Source organism: Botryllus schlosseri, chromosome 2 (genome assembly GCF_051294905.1).
Source record: "Botryllus schlosseri isolate E-star chromosome 2, Bs_hap1, whole genome shotgun sequence".
NCBI lineage: Eukaryota > Metazoa > Chordata > Ascidiacea > Stolidobranchia > Styelidae > Botryllus > Botryllus schlosseri.
The window spans coordinates 17,662,028-17,682,047 of record NC_137237.1 but is presented as its reverse complement, the minus strand read 5'-3'; the positions used below and the strand labels follow the sequence as shown (position 1 = coordinate 17,682,047).

At 40.7% G+C, this 20,020-nt stretch overlaps 1 protein-coding gene and 1 long non-coding RNA gene across 2 annotated transcripts; both read left to right on the top strand.

The window, feature by feature from the left end:
- The first annotated feature begins 1,115 nt into the window (after positions 1-1,115).
- On the top strand, positions 1,116-2,898 carry LOC145433942 (uncharacterized). Its single transcript, XR_013913233.1, has 2 exons — positions 1,116-2,732; positions 2,796-2,898. It is a non-coding gene; the product is annotated as an uncharacterized LOC145433942 (long non-coding RNA).
- A 3,024-nt stretch (positions 2,899-5,922) lies between these two features.
- On the top strand, positions 5,923-18,672 carry LOC145433934 (ATP-dependent clpX-like chaperone, mitochondrial). Its single transcript, XM_080311189.1, has 12 exons — positions 5,923-6,604; positions 7,175-7,507; positions 7,580-7,710; positions 8,258-8,423; positions 9,349-9,561; positions 10,736-10,900; positions 12,645-12,733; positions 12,796-12,960; positions 14,065-14,210; positions 14,494-14,629; positions 15,187-15,300; positions 17,493-18,672. The coding sequence occupies exons 1-12, from the start codon at positions 6,508-6,510 to the stop codon at positions 17,676-17,678; spliced, it is 1,941 nt and encodes a 646-aa protein (XP_080167315.1). The 5' UTR covers positions 5,923-6,507; the 3' UTR covers positions 17,679-18,672.
- Positions 18,673-20,020: the final 1,348 nt, after the last annotated feature.

Genomic DNA, 20,020 nt, shown 5'->3' with positions numbered 1-20,020 from the left:
TATTTCCTTCATAATATCGCCCTTCAATTTGTGACCACATCATTTTTAAAGTGCAGTGCCCCTTTAAAAGAAAGGTAGCAATAGCAAGGAAGATCAAGATGGAACACTGCTATACGGCGGGCGGGCATTATTACCAGTAGTATCAGTTGGCAGAGGTGCATGTTAGATTGATAGACGATACCGGTAGTCCGGTACTTGATTGATCAATCTATCACTAATCAGGTTATTGAAGTTTTCATCAGATCAAAACACCACAAGACTGAGATATAATGGAAAGATAGAAGGGTGTCGAAACGACGTGCGGTTGTCCTCATATTTTTAAAATAATTGGCTGCATCACCAATCATCATACATAATCATAACAAACATAATGAATAAAAACTATCTGATTATCTAAGCGTGACCAAAATCGATTGGTGTATGGGTGGATTTAAAGAGTAACGTAACGTTAGTAAGCAATTGTTTATTTGCATCAATGGTTTATAAATATGCAATTGTTTGAACGGTATCTTTGTTCTATATAGCTATTGCTATAGGTATAAGTTATGATACTACAAGGATAACTACTAGATGCCAAACAACAGTAACAATGAGTGACTCGTTTTCGATATAATTCATGTTAGTGATGCATTGCGGTGATGAATAGGTACCAAGCCCCGAACTACTGCCATCTCCGGCTAAGCAAATTTGCGTTGTCACCATGTTACAGTTGCATTGTGGGGAATAGGCTGGACGACTTAGTACAGGCGCTTATGGAAAAACGTCCAGTTTTAAAATATATTTGATTCGTATTGGGTTTGTAGTATTTTATACGAATGGAGCTTTGAATGAATAATCATCGTAACATTCAGGATTTGTTTCAGCCCAATATCTCGTGTTTATATCTGTGTTATCTGTGTATTTTGACATGTCGAAGACATCTCGTTTTGGTGGTAGTGTTTGTTGCGCCTATGGGTGCAGTAAAAGGCAGAAAAAGATATCCACGGAGTCATATATGAGAAGTACTAGCGATGAAGAGTCTTTGGTAAAGCGTCGGCATCCAAGAACATTTCACCGGTGAGTGAATGGCAGAATATGCAGGGCAGCAAGACTATCTTTGTAGAATCAGTTTCTATTTTTAATATCTCCTGACCATCACATTCAATCAATGTCCAGATAAGCCACAGCATTAATGAATAGGCATTTTGACCGGCCCGCAGAGAGTTTCTGCCGTCAAGGTAAAATCCTAATCTAAAAGTATAGACAAATTTTATGCGCCAAAGAATGGATCCAAGTTTGCCAACCTGAGAAAGACTGTCATGAAACCATTTGTTCTGTTCGGGTTTACATATATATTTACGAGCAAACATTTTCGACCATGAACAATTGAACATTAACAAGACAAGGCCGCATACCAATATAACTGGTGATATAAATTTCAGGGTTTGAGCAACGAAACACTCCTTGTTCATCAAAAAACCAGCCTTGTCGATAGGGCATCCGCAATAAGAATGCGCCAAATCTGATAGCCGAGCTTTAGGAGCAGGTAGGCTATATCATTGTCCAATTTATGACGGGTGTCAGCCAAAAATATTCGGGTTCATTTCAATATGAATATACTATTCAATTGTATATTAAAGTTCTGTACCTCCAAGACGCTGTTCAAATAGTGGTTATGTATATCACAGGATAAAATGGATTTCGTGGCGAGGTTTCAATCCCTACATTGGGACAAATTACGGAAATAATCCGGAAATTTTCATTTCAATCAACTGTTCACTAATTTGATGAGACTGACAACTTCAAATCGAGAAGGTTTCGCAGACAGTACGAAGTCACCCTGATTGACGTTGCTATCTCCATATTTTTATTTTTTCCACAAACCGCAACAAAACGTCTCTAAACAGCAATATGTTTGTATCAACAGTTTAATGGAAAATTGGCAATGAAAATGAATTTCCACACTACGATAGTTCATGCCAGACGATTATTACGATGATATGAGTCATGAGGTTTTAGCAGTTGTTGTGGAAACTGCCTCATGCTTTCCCAAATAAAGAAAAAATAAAAAAAATTAGAATATCAACCATACTAAAAATTTAGAGGTCTCGCGGACCCCTAGGGGTCCGCGGACCCCCGGTTGAGAACCGCTGCACTAGACAGTGACTATATATTTATGAAGTTTTAGTTCCAATTACTATACCTTTATTTTAGCCCTAGTTAACATAAAATTCACAAATTTCAGGCTTCGAACAACCGACGAGTGAGACCTTCTGCAGTTCCAGATAAGAAACGGCATTATGAAGCACAAACCGCTGAACCTGAAGTAGTTCTTCACGACCACAGCTAATGTGCGCACACGTCTCCTCGAAAAGTCGTTCAACAGCAACGCCGTAGGGTGGCAGAAATTAAAAAGAGGTTGGTTGCAGCCAGAATGAGAACATACCGTCTGAAAGAAAAGTGAAAACTCTGGATGAGGTCATTGCATCTATTAAGAAGAACAATTTGATAAGCGATTCGTGTGTCACAAAAATTCAGTGGTCTACCAAGTGAGCTCTTGCAACGTATGAAGCTACAAGCTGGTGGAAGAGGAGTCAAATACTCAACTGCAATCATTTGCAATGACGCTTCAGTATTATTCCACTAAGGCATACAATTTTGTGCCCCGCAGTGGGGTGGCCTTCAATGTGACTGTGCCTGTGCTGCGTAAGAAGAGAAGAAATTCCATTAAATTGGAACTAAGATCAGAATCGGTTCGTTTATTATACCTCGTTCGCAGATATTAAGCCCTAACTTATCCCACATTGGACTTTCAGATCACCGTTAATTACGCCGAAGGCGACGTAAAGTCGATCACAATTAATTAATTTATTTCTGTTTTTATGTTGTTATTTTAATAGAAAAATTCGTTTCTCATAACCGTAGCTGGTGTTTCTGAAAACGAAAGTTCAGCATTTTGGTACGAGACAGTACAGCGCGGTATTTCGTGTGGCCACAGAAATGGTTGATCTAAAGCAGTGGTTCTTAACCTTTTTTCGTCCAGCGCCCCCTTTCAAAAATTATCGTGCTCCAGCGCCCCCCTCAACTTCATATTGTAAGGAATGTAATAAAGACAATGAGTAAGAGGGAGGGCCGTAACAGCACTTCGTCAACCCCCCTAAAAACGATTGCCTTGCGCACCCATAGCGTGATAAACCGAACTTCTGAGGGCTTCGCCCCCACGAACCCCATATCGTGATTTTGATGGTCAGCAAAGTTTGTGTGGCCTGGTCGCCCTAGGTACCAAAATTTGCTATAATGCATGGTAATTCCATTTATAAGTCGCTATAAACTTTTTATCCTCTCAGCCCACGTAATCAGATTTACCAGTAGCACTGAGTGATGAGCTGTTGTACAGGAAAATAAGGGGCACGTAATTAATAATTAAACATATTCGGGCGTTCCCGCAGGTACAATTATTCGTTACCAGGGCCGTAACAGCACTTCGTCAGCCCCCCTCCCCAAACATAAAACGTTGGTCATGGGCCCCCATCGGGTGATAAACCAAACTTCCGGGGGACTTCGCTCCCAGACCCCCATTAGGCTGTCCGCTATTTGCTGATAGCCTACTAGGTATCTACATTGGGTGTACATTTACTGAGGGAGCTATTCTCGCCTAGTCGCGCGAAGTGCGAAAAATTTCACTAATTAATGATTGAATTGGTCAATATCATCGGGAATTGCATGTAAATTGAGATCAATTTTTATCCTCTCTCTGCTCACGTAAACACATTTACCGGTAGAGCTGAGTTAGGTGCAATGTTCCCTCTAAGCTGCGCACGTGCGCAGTGCTGACACGGTCTCTGCGCACAGAAAATCTACGTTGCGCACAACAAATCCGGAGTTATTACCTTTTTTTAGTCGTTACGCACTGTTGTCCAAGGGTCAGCGCAGTGAGTTGTTGAGTGTGCGCAGACTCATCAAAACTTAAAGCGAACATTGTGAGGTTTCTTGGAAACTGTAGGGCCCGTTACCAATAATTAAACATATTCGGGCAGGCGAACCCGTTGGTATGACCTCGTTGCATGATGTTATTTCGTGACCCCCTGTCTGCAATATCAAAAAATATAGAATCGCTCAACGGTGATATCGCCCAACAGGAATATCCCTGTCGCCCAATCGTACTAAACTAAAAGACGCACACGATTTCAGATTGGTATTTCTTCACTGACATATAATTTTTCCCTGCCAGATGGAATTCGTCTTCTGGGGTTCAGATTTCCAAGACAGGAACATTCGGTGTCAGTCATTTAGGCGCCCATGGACAATTAAACCTATATGTATTTTGAAGGCTATCTGTAACGAAGTTTTCGGTGTTAATTTGCTCTGAATACTCATTAAGGATATGTCCTATCACCACATCATCTACTGCGAAGCCATTTTTCTCCAGCGCCCCCCATACCGCCCCCCTGAGCCCAGCGCCCCCCATATCGCCCCCTGAGCGTTTCCGCCCCCCTTCAACATCGCCAGCGCCCCCTGGGGGGCGCTGGGGGCAAGGTTAAGAACCACTGATCTAAAGCCAGGTTCGAGTGCTTCATCTAGTAGGTAGGCAAGTATCGTGGGCAGAAAAACTGAGTTGAAATGTTCACATCTCCAGTTAGTTTTGAATCTAATCTAATTTCTGGTTTCATGTAAGTGCAAAACGAGTCAAGCTTCATGTACACACGTATATGGGTAGCTATAGGTGTAATTATGATCAAATACATGTACGCCATTTAGATTGTATCTTGTGCCGTATTGATTCGATAAAATTAATATTTATTATGAACTCCCACAGTGCACAGATTGCTGTAACCAACATAGCCTCAATTTCACTGTGAATTGGGCAATTCTAGCTACATCTGAGTAAGGACCCATGCATTTCTTGTTTCTCTCATTCAATGAACTCATTCAGTCACTTCTCAGAAATTACTACCCCATCGCTACACATAGCAGAAGCAGACATATCTTTACTTTCTCTTTTTTGGATTTATTTAAATACGCTGAACCAATAAATACGTAGAATAACCACAATGGCATTCAATTGATTTCAGCAGTGCCTTTTGATATGTCCCATGATGCTGAATTTTCTCCATCAGCAATATTCACAGCCACCACGTAGCTGGCAGTTACAGCATTCACATCAGCTCCATTGCAGTATGAAGATTTTGAATCCAGGATAGGTAATTCTGAGGCACGCTCCGATAATAACTTCAAGCTGGCAATCGTAGATGCTTTTACTTCCTATAGATACATATATCTGAAAGATAACTGAACTGGCATTATACATCTTTTGACAGCTTGGTTATTTCTGTACACGTAAAATATGCTGGATACAACGAGTAAAGCAATCTACATCAGGAATATAACCACAAAAAATACATACGATGACACATAGACAACCTTATTTTACCACGAACAATCGAAACCACTTATATCTTCGACATGTCGAAATACACAGATAACACAGATATAAACACGAGATATTGGGCTGAAACAAATCCTGAATGTTACGATGATTATTCATTCAAAGCTCCATTCGTATAAAATACTACAAACCCAATACGAATCAAATATATTTTAAAACTGGACGTTTTTCGATAAGCTCCTGTACTAAATCGTCCAGCCTATTCCCCACAATGCAACTGTTTCTAGTGACAACGTAAATATCGCGAGTAGCGCACTCCAGTGTTTATATAGCTCAGTGATAGGTACGCTATGGAATGTTACACCGCAAAACAATATCTGCTAAAGCCATTCAGGCAGTAGGGCTTGTATCAAAATTTACCACCAGATCTAGTAAGCTACCAGGTTTTCAATAGTCCCTAATCTACAAAAAAGATAGTCGCTAGTTGGCGATCACGCAGTCTCTGCCTGTCTAAAGCTTAGCTGCCTCTAATCTTATCTTGTCATAAAGAGCTCTACTTGAACTCGACAGGTTCGTTTGTCAAAGCCGGAGGGATTAATTTGTTATGCCTTTAGTGATGTTATTGTTTTGCACTCTGTAATCAGGAACGTACTGCAGCAAGTCTGTATTCAAGCTCAACTGATCTAAATTGCAAACTTTTGTTAGATTCGAATCTATCCTTATCGTTAAATTGCGAATCAATAATACGTCGTTGTAGTGACCCGCTTGCATGACTCCGATGGTTCTGCTTTTGGAAAAATGAATCTGATCGTGTCGCCATCCTTCATAACAAACAAACACACTGTTGCTTTTACTCGACATTCCTAACTAACTTGGGCAATCATATAAGTGTGACCTTTAGAGTCTTGATAATGAAGTAATGATATTTAATTTTGATACCGTAACCAATGCACCGCCTGAACTGCTGTTGTTGTTCTTTGATTTTTCAGTGTGCTTTTAATAGTCTAAATAAAACTATAGCTCACGTACAAGTACCTAGTTTAACTATATCCCTTTTCTATTGGGAATAAATTCGGGAGTACTGGAATCGAAAGGAATCCCACATAAACATTTCTGAAGCCCTGCTTGATCAACACTACACGATGGCAGTGTCACTACGATCGAGCTGCAATATTTCTGTCAGAGTCGGAAAACTTGTCAGTGCAACGTCGCAATGCAAAGCTAAAGTATTAAATGAAAGTGAGTATATTCCCAATAATACTATGGGCCTATTTCACTTCCTGATTGGAATCGCTGGCCTTTTTGCCTGATATATCAGGGGAGCAGCGACGATTTTCCAAGTTAAAGTAATTGAATAAAAAATAATTAAAAAATGAAATATAGTGTGAGCACAGGACACCGATTCCAAACACCTATAATGTGAAATCTCCTAAAGTACATATCCAAAACTTGCTGTAAAATGACACACCGGTATTTTGCTCTCTCTTGACGGAGCACAGAACACCTTCTTGATCAATCACTTTTGCACAAGTATTGCGGAATTTGAGTGCTAGGTTACAGTTTGCTAAGAAGTATCGCGACGGGCTTTACTATGTTTTCTGATGAGCTAGAAGTAGTCTACAAGTCGTAACAGAATCCACTCATCAGAAGATGCAAATGACATTGAGTATAATGTGATCTGCACGTACTATTTAGGCTATATAATGCATTTGTACTATTACTCATTTATCAGGCTGAATCAACAACATTATATCAAGTATGCCCTAATTACAAATAAAAGACTCCTTGAATAAATTTATTTCGTTACAGATATGTTTCAAAAGTCTCTATGCTCCTATTCAAGCACTGTGCCTTTCAAGAATCCATGTCACGATCACTACGACAATCTAGAGACTTTCGGATTACGAAACGCGATGTCGCAGCGATTCCCGTACTCACATTATGATAGTCATAACCGTACAATGTCATCGTCAAGTAACGACGGCCAAGGCAAAGACGGTAGCAACAAGGATAAAAAATCTTCTAAAAAAGATAAAATAACGTCTTCAAAAAATGGGCCGAATGGAAACGGTTCTTCCGAAAGCGGAAGTACGCAAATAGCATGTCCGGAATGCGGCCATCCAACTCAACGCACAGACAACAGTACGTATCACAGTTCGTTTTTTCGAGCAGTCATGTTTTTATAAAATTGTCACATATTCTTGCTTTGTAAAGCCGCGAGATTTGTAACCTGCGAGAAATGCTGGAGGCTTTTTCAAGTCGCTTATGAGGACGAGAAAAGCCACGACATTCATAAAAGTCAGGATAATACATGGGAGAGCAAGCCTCCACCTACTCCTAAACAGGTCTGTGCCGTGTTCTGCTGGTCTGTACTGTGCTCTCAGGTCATCAAGATTTCAATTGACGCTTGTCCTATTGTTGAAACTTGGTGTGATGGATTGCTTGTGAAACACAAAGAGCTTTCGTGCACGTGATCATTTACGTCCTATCGGTATCAACAGATTTGTCAATATTTATGGTGACAAGAAATAACGCATAGTTTGACCTTGGTTACATGTACTGTAATGCAGCTGTATTTTAGTACCTCCGAGATATGTCTGGGCTTTTGTTTTGTCTCCTTTTGATAAATTTGCGTTTCGACTGGCTTGTCAATATTGATGGTGAAAATGAGTAACGCTTAGTTTGACTTCAGTTACACGTATTGCAACGACAATAGCCTGTCAATGCAGCTGTTTGTTTTGTATCGACTTTACAATATATAAGTTTCTTTTGTGGAAAAAGGCCGGGCTTTTGTTCCATTCCATTTTGATATTGTTTTAAAATCTTGTTAATGTTTGACAACGTATTTTTACCAAAATCAACGAAATCTTACTGGACGTTAATATTTCACAGATTCTCGAGTATCTCGACAGATATGTAATTGGTCAAAGTCACGCAAAAAAAGTCCTTTCCGTCGCTGTATATAACCACTATAAAAGAATTTTCAACAACGCTACCTCATCAAAATTAACTCATTCTCACGGCCAAGAAGGACACTCGCAGCGCTACACATCAAGTGGTGAGTGTGTTTGTATTGTACTTTGACCAAGTTATTGTGTTAAACAGACCAGCCACTGGCGTCACACTGACATTCCACCAGTTTTGGTTGATAATTTCAGATCGATATTTGCGATGTTTTGTTGATTGTGTTGTGGTTGAAGTAGCTGGTTGTGACTCTTTCGGGGGATCAATGGACTATAACTGCAAACTTTGTTTGACTGTAGGCTGTTCAATGTTTACAACTTACAGTAGACCTGGTCTGTGTTTGTGACATTTGACATTGATCAACATGTTTCGGATCGTAGGCCATTCAATGTTAACACCTTAGATTAGGTTGTGGCACTTGACACAAATTTCAAGCCATGAATGACATTCATAGCTCTTGTATGGTGCTGCTGATGTTGTTATGATACAAGCAAGCAATGTAGTCCACATTATTGTTCATTCTATTTTGTCCATGATGCAAGTGCGTATTGAGATGATGTGCCTATTCGTGTTTGCAAACCAATGAATGTTTTTATTCTGTTTTGTGAATTCATTTTCGGTTATCATTAAGGATATGCATTTTTCCAGTAATGAGTAATTTGAGGGGATCACGGATCAGGCTAGTAGGCTTTAAAAACAATTCGACTCCTTATGGATTAATTGTGATGACACATGTGTCAGGGCTGGTGAGTGAATATGTCTTCAGGGCAACACGAGTTTCTGTGCTGTACCATGTATCAAAACAGCATCATAAAGGAATTACAAGCGGTGAACTTTGCTCTCCTAATCTTGAACTAGGCTTTCAAAAATGCGTTGGTACCATTTTCTTGCCTGTTGTTGACCTAGAGGTGTTCAAATATATCGATAAGTGACGTTTCTCCTCCCGTTTCTCTGCATGTCCCAATTTCGATACTGCTCACATTTCTGTGCTATTTTCTCATCTCTTTGCGGCATTCCAGACATCCTGCACATGACCGGTATTATACCCGGCAACAGCCTCGGTAAAGCTCCAAACACGGGTTCGGTACACGATGAACTGTTTAGCGATAACAGGCCCCGCGCTGGGGGCAGGATGAAACCGAAAGGAATCGCGGAAGCGATCGGGAACGATTCCGAGCAAAAAATCGTTTTGGAAAAGAGCAATATACTCCTTCTCGGACCTACTGGTTCAGGTTCGTATTTTAGTATGTATTTGACTTTTTCAAACTAGGTCTTTTGATAATGTTGCGTGCGCTGTACAGTCATAGGGTGTCAATGTATAGTCAGCGTTGTTACTCGTCTAGAAGTAGAAGTAATGCTGTAAATATATAGACAAGTACAAGTAATGATTTCCCAGACAGCTGAAAATTACTTCAAGTAGAAAATGAAAGGCCGGACATGTACCCAAGTGGTTAGTTTCAAAAGTAGATTTACGCCAAACAATAACTTCATATTGGTAATTTATTCGCTAAAAGCTTTTCGACTGACCCGCATCAGTAGCGAAATGTCAGTGATAGGGTGAATCAAATTCGAAATGTAAGAACTATTTTGTCTGTATGACGTAATAATAACAAAAACAAACAACTAGTAGACGGGCAAGATACGGTAGTAACTGTACAAAACAAACGTTAACGAGTACATATTCGGTTATAAATAACCGAAAACACATAACATTAATGAAATATTCCAAGAGTGTAGAGGCGTTCCTTCTGGCGACAGAGAATCGGCTTTCGTAGCTTTATGATCGTAGATTCCAGGACCTTTAAATGAAAAAGAGAACGGCCACGAGCAAGTATAGAAAATTGACTGTCATTGTAATGATCAGCACATTCTGGATGGGATAAGAGATTTGTTTGATGGGTCGCATGCTTTTCAAGTTGATCAGAGAAGGCTGCTTCCGAATTTGCAATATGTGTCTTTGTCACTTTGTGAATGCAAACTGACTAATGACACTGAAAGGAGGAACAATGTTCAAATAGACATTAAAAAGTTTCTGTGAATGTGATACAAAAGCTGTTTCACGCGGTTTTTACGTCAACTTCTCTCACAGAAGTGATGCAAACTGATACTGAACTAAATTGTTAAATTAAATCCAAATTGTTGAAAGTGAGTAGATTTTCCTAAAAAACTGTTCAAGTAGAAGTAAAAGTATTAGCCTAAAAATGTAACCACTTGAGAAAGTAGTACTTGGAAAAAGTAGAAGTACTCCGATCCTGGTCATTCCTGTGTGAGAGTGTACACTGGAATTTTCGATCGATTTCGTGTACTTTCGCTAAAATTTGCAACCCTTTGAATATCACTGTCGTGGTTTTGAATACTTTTTGCTCGTGTTCCGTTCCCGCCAGTACAGTACGAGTATTGTTTCAGGAAAGACTCTGCTCGCGCAGACATTGGCGCGCTGTTTAGACGTCCCGTTTGCAATTTGCGACTGCACGACGCTAACACAAGCGGGCTACGTCGGGGAAGATATCGAATCGGTGATCGGCAAACTTCTGCACGACGCCAACGGCAGCGTGGAGCGCGGACAACAAGGTTAATTTCATTTTGATCGCCGTTTCAGAGATTTTGTCGCCTTGCATATATTGACCTTAATGGGCCGAAGGCGATTTCTAGTGTTCGCAACTGCGTTTTGATGACCAACTGGAGCTGGTAATAAATCAGGCGCAGTCAACCCGTGTGGCCTGCGAGGTAATTTTCGAAATTATTCATATTATCAAAAAATTATTACCCGTGTAATTTATTGTGATATTGTAAGGCCAACCAAAAATTTGATTAACCTGACCGTGAAATTTGGGATGTTGATGGCTAAGATATATCAGTTCGACGTATTAGCTTAGTCAGCGACGATTTAGGTCGTAGATCAGCGTGCACGACCATAAATTAGAATATTTCGCGGCAGATTTATTCGACTTGAAATTTTTCTTAGAATTTCACACGATTTATTGTCACTCGGTTTCTTGCTTTTAGTATTGGTACCCTCTCCAGAGTTGAGTCTAACTATATTTGCAATTATGAAAGAACGTGTCGTCCAACATACGACTTCGCATGTGCACGCGTAGAAAGATCGTCGACGATGAAACCTTGACACAAAATGATGGACGCATGTTCGCTAAAATCTTCAATATTGATATGTCCAAGCGTCTAATAATCCTGTCCTGGCCAAATCAACCTAGCGGTGTGCAGAGGCAACCCGGAATATATTCAAGCAACAATATTATTGAATGAATTCATTCATTATCTTAGCAGAATTTTCGCTCTTCGCGTGGCTAGAACATAAAAGCACGCTGAGTTTTCATGACGTAATAGGTATCAATTTTGATCGGTATTAAGATAAGTCTTGTTTTCACCGATACCTGATCCGGTTCGCTCTTTTCGGACGACTAATAAAATGTCGTCAACATTCAAGTGTCCCGCGCAATGGTTCGTAAATCTAATGTGGTCCTTTTCGCCGAAAACGATGGCCACCTCTGTGATAGATGGTATTCTCTGTTGCTAGTCAAGTCGAAGTAGAAGAAACGTCGTAAATTGTGAAGTAACGCCGTAAATGTCTGCTTAATTGCAAGTCGAATAGTGATTTTCAAGACATGTCAAAACAACTTCAAGGGGCATTAGAAAATGGAAGGTCTGAAAAGTACTTGTAAGTAGTTTCAAAAAGTAGGCAATAGTCATGGGGTCGAACACTTTTAGCAGGTAATCGTACACTTTCGAAATTGCGAGATGCGACTAACGCAAAATGACTACTGCATTTTCCAAATATATTTAGTCACCGTGATGCAGGGGTAATTTTTCTGACTACTGCACCAATAAAAGCGATGCAAATTTTTCCTCTGTTACTTTCTAATTTTCAAAATCAAAATTGTAAAAAGCGGAAGTAGTGTGGAAACGTAACCACTCGAGTGAGTAATGCGAGAAAACTATTTTAGTGCTACTAAAAAGTAGAAGTACTTCATTAGCATTACGGACCACTTCGTCGCTCTGCAATCAAAGTAGCTTAGGTAAATTTTACATATTTGGGAAAATTAACTCTTTGTAAAGTTTCATTTTATTTCGGCAATATATCGGCCATATTTGACTTTCAATCATTGGGATAAACATAAACATGGCCGATATGGCAGGGAAAGATTTACAAAATCATGGCTATCTCAAATTTTGAAAAATGGACGCAAGCTGTTTTGATTCCATCGCGGAGACTTCTGCTACAAGTAATCATAACATAACCGCTCGAGTACTCGTAAAAAGTAGATGTACTTCGTCACTGAGCTCATGTGGATTTCAGGCATCGTTTTTCTCGATGAAGTGGACAAGATCAGCTGCGTGCCCGGCGTACACCAGCTTCGCGACGTAGGCGGCGAAGGGGTGCAGCAGGTGACGCGATCTGCCTGTTATGTGGAGACGCGTTTCGTGACTTTGCGCTTTCTTTTTTGCAGGGCCTGCTGAAGATGCTGGAAGGCACGGTCGTGAACGTGCCGGAGCGTAATTCGAGAAAGTTGAGAGGGGAAACGGTGGCCGTCGACACCACCAATATTCTTTTTGTGGCGTCCGGCGCGTTCAACGGCGTGGAAAAGATTATCGGGAAGAGGAAAAACGTGAAGGTACTGCCGTTTGATCGCCGCTTTCATAATGGTGCTTGCAGAAGTGGTCAGTAATGAAGTGGTCTACCTAAAGTTTTTTTGAGTTCTCTAACAGGTTTATGCCAACTTGCATTACTTACTTGAGTGGTTATGTTTTAAGAATACAAGTACTATGTGACGCTTTTCAGTTTTTATGCAAACTAGTCCTAGATTACTTACTTTTTCAAATACTATTATAACTTGAGCGGAAATGTACATTACCATTATTTCTACCAACGATGCACTACTTTGACCACCTCAGCGTACTCGTTAGATTAGGGTTTCTCAACCTTTTTGAGCTTGCGGACCGGGGAACCTTCAATATTCACCCTAAAACGAATTTATTCAATTCAAAGGTAATATCGAAAACTTCATTCCATGCTGCCGTTTTGATATCAGATGTTTATACGCGGTTCCATTGAAGTTTCTACAAGGCGAAGCTCGCAAAGCTCATTGACTTGATTGTGATGGTTAACTGTGGTTGGAAAGAAATACTTGATGTTTTCCATATACTGCCAATTGTCGTTTAATTGCACTGTCAGAATTTAACAAAGTCTATTTTAAAAGTCTCTGTAGCGAGTTGTAGGCTACTTTTAAACAGTTTCGTACAATATGAAGTAGAACGTGAACTCTATATTCCGACATCATGCAGAAAAAAGCTTTTAAGTCGATTTAAAATTTGATGTTTTTTCCTATAATTAATTAATGGACATGAATTTAAAGTGCTCACTCACACAGCGGCGGTATGGCCCAGCCTAACCCCTAATATATTACAGATCCCAACCCTAGCCCCCTGATTTCACTCATGCAAAATCTGCTGAACCAAACCATACCCGCCCTCTGACTTAGCCCAGCCCGACCCTTGACGATAGTAAATCGTCACACTGCCAAGCATATTATGACATCGCCAATACATATCCATCCCTCTTCTTTTGTTTTGCATTTCGGTTTACGTACGACTAAAATCTGTGCGGGAAATCGCCAAAGAACTAGGCACGCCAAGTGTTAATTTATATACGGTGTCTCTGCATAACGGTTTTCCGGTTTTAACCCAACATCATCCTAACCTCACGTCCTATCTTGCAGTCGTTGGGCTTCAAACAGAGAGACAGCGAGACGACGTCAAATACGACTGATGTCGAATCATTCGGTCTCGGCTTTGAAAGTAAAGCGGCGACGACCGTGCAAGAGAACTTGGAGAGAGATGCTTTATTGCACGCGACGGAAGCGAGGTTTGAATATAGGGAACATGAATATAAGAGTTGACATTGCAATGTTTTGCAATCGTGTTGTGTCGCGAAAACAATCTTTGACCGTACGCGGCTATTTCCCAAGACATGTCAAGACTACCTCTTGTGGAAATAGACAATGGAACGTCTGTAGAGTAGTTGAGTAAATAGTTAAAAAGTAGATTCATGTAAGTGTCGTGCATGCTTTTAACGGTTTATCAAAGGTGGCTGCTTTCAAAATTGCAAGCTGTACCATTTTTGATTGAGATATTTATCGTTTCCGCAGGGACCTAATCGAGTTTGGGATGATTCCGGAATTTGTCGGTCGATTGCCAATCACCGTTGCGCTTCATAGTCTTACCGCAGAACATCTCATGCTTATATTGACAGAACCGAAGAACGCTATCGTGCAGCAGTTTCAGGTTTGTGTGCTTCGTATGTATATTTTGCTGACGAATGCTTACGGTTAGGTTTGGCCTTGGTTGCAGCTCTGGTTAATTTTGGGTTTTGCTTGGGTTAGGTTAGCTTGGACTAGTGAGCTAGCCCTAAGGTACGCTGACGTATCATTCACGAACAAAAACCTGTTGAAACAACCTTAGAAGCGCAAAACAATATATTAAAGGAGAAGATAGAGTTATGATACCCCAGAACGACAATTGGACCTTCAGGTTAATGATACTTTCCGTTGTGTCCATAACAAAATTAACGTTGCCGATACTGTTTCATATTTGGTGATACGATTGTCGATATGCTATGTTATTTCCAAATCTCTACTAGTTAATAACAAGTAAACAAGTAAATAAGTCACTGCATTCAGAATTTATTCGACGATCTGGCATAGTTTCCTTGGTCAGTATTTTGTTTCCTTTTGCTACTTGATAGGCTTGTACCACAACCTCTACTATGAGACGAATTCTTGTGTAATTGTTGTTTCTCTTTGCCACTACTACGTCTTTCATTACCACAATTCGTTTTACAGTCGCTTTTTCATATGGACAAAGCGGATTTGGCCATCACACCGTGCGCACTCGAAGCCATAGCGAACATGGCCCTTGAGAGGAAAACCGGCGCCAGAGGATTGCGATCCATGCTGGTGAGTTGGCCGCCGTCTACATGCAAATTTAATTTCCGGATTGACCCCCAATTCAATGTGACTTTATTTTTTGATTTTAATATAGTAGCGCCCTTTGCAATCTGAGCCCCACAGTACAGATACGAACAGCAGAGAAATATGGCCCTGTGGATATAAAGCTGTATCAGCTGTATCAGCTGTATCACCCTGTGGATATAAAGCTGTATCAGCTGTATCACCCTGTGGATATAAAGCTGTATCAGCTGTATCACTCTGTGGATATAAAACTGTATCACGCTGTGGATATAAAGCTGTATCACCCTGTGGATATAAAGCTGTATCAGCTGTATCACCCTGTGGATATAAAGCTGTATCAGCTGTATCACAGCTGTATCAGCTGTATCCCGATCTTATAAGCCGATTTTATCATGAATTATTGAAAATTTTTGCGCTTCACGCTGGCTCACTAAACATTACAACAATAATTTCGTGGCAAAAGCGAACAACGTGATGGGGGACGGTTTATCACCCTATAAGAGCCCAAGATTCAAGGTTTTTGGGGAGCCTGACGAAGTGCTGTTTTGTTATTATTCGAGGAGTCCTACCTTTTCAAACACACCTCACTCAGCTCTACCGGCCGGTAGCCTAAATTAGATTACGTGAGCAGAGAGACGTTAAAAAAATTGATAGCAATCTATATGCAATTCCCGATCATATATTGACCGACTCAATCATGAAATATAGAAATTTCTCTTTCTTCGCGCGTGTAGGCGAGAAGAGCTGACTCACTAAATATGTGACAGCCTACTAGACTATTTCGCGCAACCCAAACATAGTATAGACCTGCAGAGGTGGTCAGTAACGAAGTACTTCTACTTTTTGAGGTACTTCAAGTAGATTTTGCCTACTCAGACTACTTTTAAAGTAGTTATGATTTTAGACTACTTCTAATTCTACTAGGCAGTTTTCAGTTTTGTAGGCAAAAATATGCGTAGAATACCTACTTACTTACTTACTTGTGAATCCCCACTTCTACTTCTACTTGAGTAGAAATTCCGGCGCTACTTCTACTTCTACTTGAGTAGCGACGGTGACTACTTTGACCACCTCTGTAGACCTGATACTAATTGCAGAGTGATACCTGGGTGAATCTCGGTATGGTTTTTCTATAATATGGGAGCAGCAATGATTCTCAAAGTTAAAGTAATTAAAAAAAATAATAAAAAAATCAAGAATTGTTTGAACACAAGACACCGATTCCATACAGGTAGAGTGATACAGCTGATAGAGCCGTGTTACAGCTGATAGCTGATACAGCTTTATATCCACAGGGTGATACAGCTGATACAGCTTTATATCCACAGGGTGATACAGCTGATACAACTTTATATCCACAGGATAATACAGCTTTATATCCACAGAGTGATACAGCTGATACAGTTGATACAGCTGGTACAGCTGATACAGCCTTATATCCACAGGGCCGAGAAATATGGTGCGCCCCAAGCCACATATACAAATATCAACTTGGAATCGTGTGAGATGTGCTCCTCACGAATGAAATTTGTTTGTGCTATGTTTGGGCAATTCCAATATATATTTTACTATATGTACAATGGTGATGGGAGGTCAAGAAGTAACAGCATGCTACTGAAGACAATTGGCCCACCCGCAGCTGCATCATCATTTATAACACTACCGGTTAAACTACTAATATCAATGACGAAATTCATTCGTGAATCTGAAAAAATCGCGATCATATTGTGTCCCAGTGGCTATTCATAACATGACCACTCGCGATTTCGGTGCATATAGTACGTCGATATCAAAAAGTAGATTAGTCCGGAGTTCACCGGAAACGGACATGGGCAGTTTAACAAGGGTATTTGGCATCCAGTTAGTTTATAACGGCTATGCCCTGGAATGGGGCCTTAGGCTACGTGAGTAATCGAAATGTGGCCGCGAATACCGAAAATGTTGACCACCTCTGGATTAGAGTTGTGTGTACACCAAACTTGGCTCGTTTCGCACTATACAGTTCTCGTATAGCAGTAGCATTTTCAAGAAAACTGGAAATTAGATATGAACCAAAATGGGAGCATGGAACATTTCTCAAATTAGATTGGAACTTTCACTTCAATTAGTCTAATAGACAGCTGGAATTGTCTAGTTGTGCGAGTCTGCCATCACGTAGTCGTGCATTTTTCACACAGGAAAAGCTACTGCTCGACGCCATGTTTGAAGTCCCGGGTAGCGACATCATCGGCGTCTGCATCGACAAGGACGTGGTAAACGGAAAGAAAGCTCCGGATTACGTAAGGGCTCCGGTCGTGCCGAACGCGGCCGATAACGAAGACGCCGAAAGCGAGTCTTCGGAAGAGAACCGGTTTCGATTATAAATTGCGAGTTTTACGATTTTAACTTTTGAACGCGCCGACGCGTTCTTGATTACGCGATACGTGTTATGGTTTGCAATATCCCTTTTTTCATTGTGCTTATTAGCTCTCGGTGGCCCACTACGCTGCATGTTCATTCAATGAGCTCTTCTAACGAGTACCCTTCCGAGAAGAAGGTTCTACTACATCGATATCAGTCACTATGCGCTATCTAATCTACCGTAGATTATCTAGTCAAAAACATATGTGTGATCACAATATCGTCATTAATATATTGGGATTATTTTGTCTTTGTACTTTTTAGCGAGTCTTACGCGGCGAGCGTGTTGTGTTGTTACTGGATGTTGAAATCCCTGCCCTTTATTTTCGTCTGTGGATCGTATAGCGTTTTATTCGTGTAAATCTGTTTGTGCCTGTTTGAATTTGGCAGCACAACAGACCGCGTTAACAGTGAGCGCAGAAGACCGACTAGTTTATTCATTTGTTCACTAGGTGGCGACATAGTTACGAATAGATCTCTGTATTTGCTCTGTATGCATGACGGATTAACTGAACGTATGTTATGTCTGAAGTTACAGTACTGTTGTGTATATCTAATTATCACCATGACCATTCCTGTGTTCCTACCACTAATCGTTGAAGGTATTTTTCGTATGTTAACCTTAAATTGATTGGTGCAAAAAGTCTGCAATTGACACCAGTGGTGACATTCGCCTTCGAAGCACGTCATTTTTCCTTGTCGCGAGCGCACCGACTATAAGGCATTTCATTTTCCCGCTTTTCAGTAGCCGTACATTTGCTTAGGGTTGGACATGTTCTGACTAGTTTTTAGCCTGATATTTTGTCCTAAATGGGGAAGGGATTATTTTGTACTGCTCTTAAAGTCTGACTAAAGATTTTATCTGTGCCGTCTCCACATACTGTTTCTATGGTAGATTTACAGAGGCGAACCGTCTTCGATTACGGCTTGACAATAAACGATTCAATACGTATCTGAGATTTGCGTGGAAAGCGTGGGCAGACTGGTGTTGTTGAGGAAGCAGCTGTCTGTGTCTTTACCGTGATGACCAAATTCTATGATTCCTAGCAGATGTACGTACGTTGCGGTTGCCTACTTCGTAGAGTCCTATTCCAGTACATATTTTGTGAAAATGCGAACACCAAACGATACAAAAACGACGAAGAAAACTTGCATTGCGATACCCGGAAATTGCATGTTTTGAGCGGGAAAGTCATCCCAGTATCAAAGTTAAGTTGCCGGGTGCTGCTTGTTGTAATACTTGCTTTAACGTAAAAAATATGTCGTCTTGTGCAAAAATTCCTAGGTATCACGTGGGCCTAAGCGTATGCCGCATACCAGTGAGATTCATGGTTGGTGACTGGTGGGGAGCTGACCATTTAGAGACAGGTTTACGAATATATTATATACCGAGGTGGGCGTCTGATTCCAAAGACTACTCCAAGTCGTTTCGACACCTTCCTATATTTTTATTGCATCGCAAATTTTGCGGTGTATTGAACTCATAAAAATTGCTAATGGACCGAACTGAATAGTAGATAGCAGATTCAGTTAGCGACTTGTTTCTTGTAACCACATTAGCACTCTTCGCAAGCAGCGTACACAAGAAGATACGACATGTCCACAATTTAAGGTACACGTATGGATAGAATGTACAATTGTACAGTACATGACAGATATATCAGAAAGGGAATGTATCTGTTCTGCACTACATAGGTTGGCCGTCGCATCTACACAATTCATAATGCACCGTCGGTTTGCAAAGTCGATATAGCGCATTGTAAAGCTGCGCTGGGATTGTCGAATTGTTAGCTAATAGTAGGTGAGGCAAATCCATCTATACCTCACCTGGTCATTGTTGATCTGCGCTGTGGTTGTAGCCTACGTGTACGCAGGCTAACAATGCTGACTTTCACATTCCTAGGCGATTTTGAGGGGGTGGTAGCCTGCAGCTTATTTTGTCGCAATATTTCAAGTCCGGTCAATACCGAGGATGCTATTACCGAGATGGACACGGCCGAGAATGGACATTACCAATAATGTGCGTAGGCTACATGTGCAATACCGAGAATGAACATTACCGAGAAAGGCACGACCGAGAATGGACATTACCGAGAAAATGATAAAAACATCCAACGGTATTTAAAACGATGAAATTCAGATCACTCCCGATAATGCGACGCATGGCCACAGGCCAGTGCTGTCAGGTATTGTTTCCCTACGGCCTACGCCATTGTTGCGCTAATATGATGTGAGCTTAATTCATTTGCACGAATATTTGAGCGGGACGATCAGTAATAAAATAAAAACGCCCGGCAGACGTTAG